At 44.6% G+C, this 3,670-nt stretch overlaps 1 protein-coding gene across 1 annotated transcript in view; it reads right to left on the bottom strand.

The window, feature by feature from the left end:
* Window positions 1-3,670, bottom strand: part of kcnh3 (potassium voltage-gated channel, subfamily H (eag-related), member 3) — a 118,332-nt gene that overhangs the window by 2,573 nt on the left and 112,089 nt on the right. The window contains exons 12-15 of the mRNA XM_020620057.1: window positions 2,024-2,280; window positions 1,070-1,170; window positions 914-966; window positions 67-517 (exon numbers count right to left, since the gene is read on the bottom strand). Coding sequence (XP_020475713.1) covers window positions 67-517; window positions 914-966; window positions 1,070-1,170; window positions 2,024-2,280 — 862 coding nt within the window. The remainder of the gene's footprint in view (window positions 1-66; window positions 518-913; window positions 967-1,069; window positions 1,171-2,023; window positions 2,281-3,670) is intronic.

The following is a 3,670-nucleotide window of genomic DNA, read 5'->3' on the forward strand; positions in this document are numbered from 1 at the left end:
AGGGTGAAGGTGTGTGAGAAGCCTGGGGAGGATGCTTCTGCACAGAGGGAAAGCATGTCCCATTACCAGAAGAAGCATGGAGGCTCTGGGGGACAGGGGATCCCTCTGGAAGTACTACTTCTTTGGGCGAGGGGAGGTCGAAGTTAACGGGGAGCTTAATGTTGTCCTCTGGGGGTTTCGGTGGGGGCTGTGGCGATGGTGACGGAGACAAATCAGGCCTTTTTTGTGAATGAGCTGTTGGGAGAAGGCATCCTGGTAGATCCATACCCTCTGTGTCTCCAGTGTCCAACAGGGAGTGAGTGTCAGGTCTCTGGAAGAAACAAGGGGGAGTTGGGGGTGGCACTGGGAGACAGGTGCTGGTGGACTGCTGGCTGGCACAGCTAGGAGGCGGGGTTAAATTTGGCATCATGCTCATCAGGATTGGCTGTGGTGCTGTTTGGAGGAAAGGCTTGAGCAGGTGTGTCATTTCCTGCAGCTCGTGACTGAGCTGGGAGACTTGTTTAGAGAGACAGTTCATCTGCACAGTGAAGAGAGAGAGAGAAAATCAGACAAAGGTCAACCCATGCAAATGCTAATCCTTATTTGTTTAACATAGAATCACCGTGGAGCAGCACAGCACAATGCAACGATGCTTCATTATAAGTAAAACTCCGGCATTCAAAAGGGTACTCACACTAAGTGAGCAGGAAGTGAGCAAGTATTATCAGCAAAATAGCAAAAGTAAAAGAAAAATAAGCAATAAAAACGGGGCATAAACATGAACACAGAAGATTTAAAGAAGTAAAAAAAGTAAGTTTCCCAAGTAAAAAGTCCTCAAACTTGTACTTATTACAGTATTTGTTGAGCAAATATGGAGTTGCTTTCCACCAGTGCCTAAATATTTTATTTGTTGAAGCATCACGTCCGCACTCACCTCCTCAGTCAGTTTAGACACACACTGCTTGATCTCAGAATGATCCCTGATCCCTGCACAACACAAGCAAACGCAGACAAACATGAATCCTCCAGAAAAGCCTGTTCTTCAGAAACAGAGGGGAAACGCTCCTTTGTGTGTCATCTTGTGTCTTACCTGTGCACACGGAGGGCGGGGCTCCAGGTGACGGGCTGGGGCTGAACTCAAACTTCTGTGATGAGGTGGAATTGCTCTCCGTTTCAATTCCATCCACAAACCTATGCAGATACAGATGAAAAGTAAGAGAACGAGTGCAGAACAGGAATGTAGATCAAAAGGAGTGAAAAACTAGAAGAGCATCAATATGTATTAAAAGCTGTTGTTCACACATCATTGCACACTAGGTCAGGTGTTTATGGATTGAGGTGGAAGAGAGCAGGGAAACAAAAATGATGAGCTCAAAGATGAGAGCTGAGGAGACGTAGTTTTCAGTAGAAGACGTTTCACCTCTCATCCAACAGGCTTCATCAGTTCAGTGAAAAGTCTTCTACCGAAAACTACGTCCAGATGATTTCGTCTACCTTTTTTCAGCATACTACCACCTGGATGACAGAGAATTTGCACAGACATCTTTCTCTGCAGGTTTATCGCATCAAGTGAGACCAGTTTGAGTCATCGGATTCATTATTGATACAGAAAATATTGTGCAGCTTTAATTAAAGCAGGTTCTCTTTCCCCTTTCTTTAACTTCTCAGCTCCTTAACAATCCACATGTCCTCACTGTTCCCAGTTGCTCTTGATTTTCTCACACCTTTCATATCCTCCCTAACCAACCTAATAGCCAACTACTTTTCCTGCAACTTTGATCATGTGTTAAACATTTTTAAAGTTGCAGGAAAGGTAGTTGTAACATGACAAAATATTTTATCACGTGGATATGTTGACCTTCCGTGCACACACTTCATCCTACAGTGAGAAAACCCTCTAGCTGCATCCAGGCTGCATGTGATGCCCCAGTACCACCCAGACACCTATGCTGCAGATCATTCCTCTGATGTCCTTGATCTCCCAGATTATTGGTCACATTCCTTTCCCATGACCTGTGTGTGTGTGTGTGTGTTTGTGTGTCACCTGGGGCTGAGTTCAGGAGGCGCACTGCTGAAGCTGACCACCGGGATCTGCAGGGTGATGGGGCGAGAATGCTCAGTGGGAGCACGGAAAGGCCTGGGTGGCAGGAGAGGGGAGCGCAGGGGTGAGCTGAGCCCCCTAGTGAGACGCAGCGGAGAGCGAGAGGCATGAGACACCGAGTTCTGCTCCTCATCACCCTCCTCATCCTCACGGATCGATGGCAGCTTCTTCATCAAACCGCCATTGCTTTCCCAGTCCACCTGAGAGGAAGAGATCAAAGTCAGTGAAATGATATGGACATGAGCCGCAGCACCACTTGTTACTGACAGCAGTGTAGGTAAATGGTGCAGTGACACTGTGGTACCAGCAGGTGGCAGACAAACACAAGAGTCTGTCCCTTTTCTACCAGCGAACTTTGATGCACTGCACTCACTTCACCTCAGCTCCCTTCTTACGGAGAGCATTTAAGGAAACATGTTTCCTCCAGACACTTAAACACAGACAAATGTTTAGGATACTCCCCTATCAATTATCATATTGCTTTTTTTAAATATTGGGGATTTTGTTTTTCATAGACAGTTTTGTTATTTATTTGATCAGGTGATGTAAAGCAGACTTTATTTCTGGGTAAATGGGTCACAACGCAGTATTTCAGTGTTTCCCCTTCATGTCATTATTATGTTTTCTGCTAGTTTTTAGACCTTTGCACAGGAAAGATCAAGGTGCTGGTGTAATATTCAGGATCCCTTTGGGTGAAATCGAGACTCAATGTGTGAAGGTTTTATTTTTGTTTCAATCTTTCTCCATCTCATGTTTCTTTTTCTTTTATTTTAGCTTCAGCTGCAGCTGTCTCTCCTGGTTTTGGGTTAACACCTGGAAGCTAAAGTATGAATATTGTTTTGGCCAAGTCTTTGCTAAACTGCAAAAAGAAGCCTGCCCTGTTCCATTTAATACATACTGCCTCCCGAGTGCACACGTGCGCACACTCCCCCAGCAGCTACACTCGTCTTGTTCGCCATCAGCCCCGTCCCTGCTTATAAACTGATTCATTTAGGCTGTCTACAGTGTTGTTAGGTTGCTGAAACTCCTAAGAACCAACTAAACAAATCAGGGCTTTGATTAAGAGAGAATGCACAGTTTTCTTTTGTAGTAATTGATGTGGCTGGACATTTGGTGGGACTTAGGTTAACACTGTTGGTCTGTTTGTAGCAGGGCTGCAGCCAGTCCCCACCAAATGTCGGGTTATTTTAATGTATTGTCATATATTCATCTAGCTGTTCAGGAATATTTGTATACAGTTTATCTACGATACCAGAATGCCATGGCACGGGATTACAATGTGTAATATGCACTCCTCCACGGTAGCTTCAGTCTCAGGACACAAAAGATTTCTTCTAATGATGAAGAATAAATACAAAAGTCTAAAAAAACAAAGATACTAGGTCTGACTTTACCTACATGTTCAAACAAATTCATTAAATCAACTTCAATGACAACAGCTTTTGTGATTACACTATAAACTGATTTCAAAATCATAACATCACTCCTGTGCTAACGCAGACTGACTGGTGCAGTGAGTAATGAATGTACTTTCCCTCTTCCCTGCTCTCCCATTAGTCGAGCCTCCGTCTTCTCCCTCCATCCCTGCCT

The sequence above is a fragment of the Monopterus albus genome, unplaced genomic scaffold (genome assembly GCF_001952655.1).
Source record: "Monopterus albus unplaced genomic scaffold, M_albus_1.0 scaffold231.1, whole genome shotgun sequence".
In the NCBI taxonomy this organism is placed as follows: domain Eukaryota; kingdom Metazoa; phylum Chordata; class Actinopteri; order Synbranchiformes; family Synbranchidae; genus Monopterus; species Monopterus albus.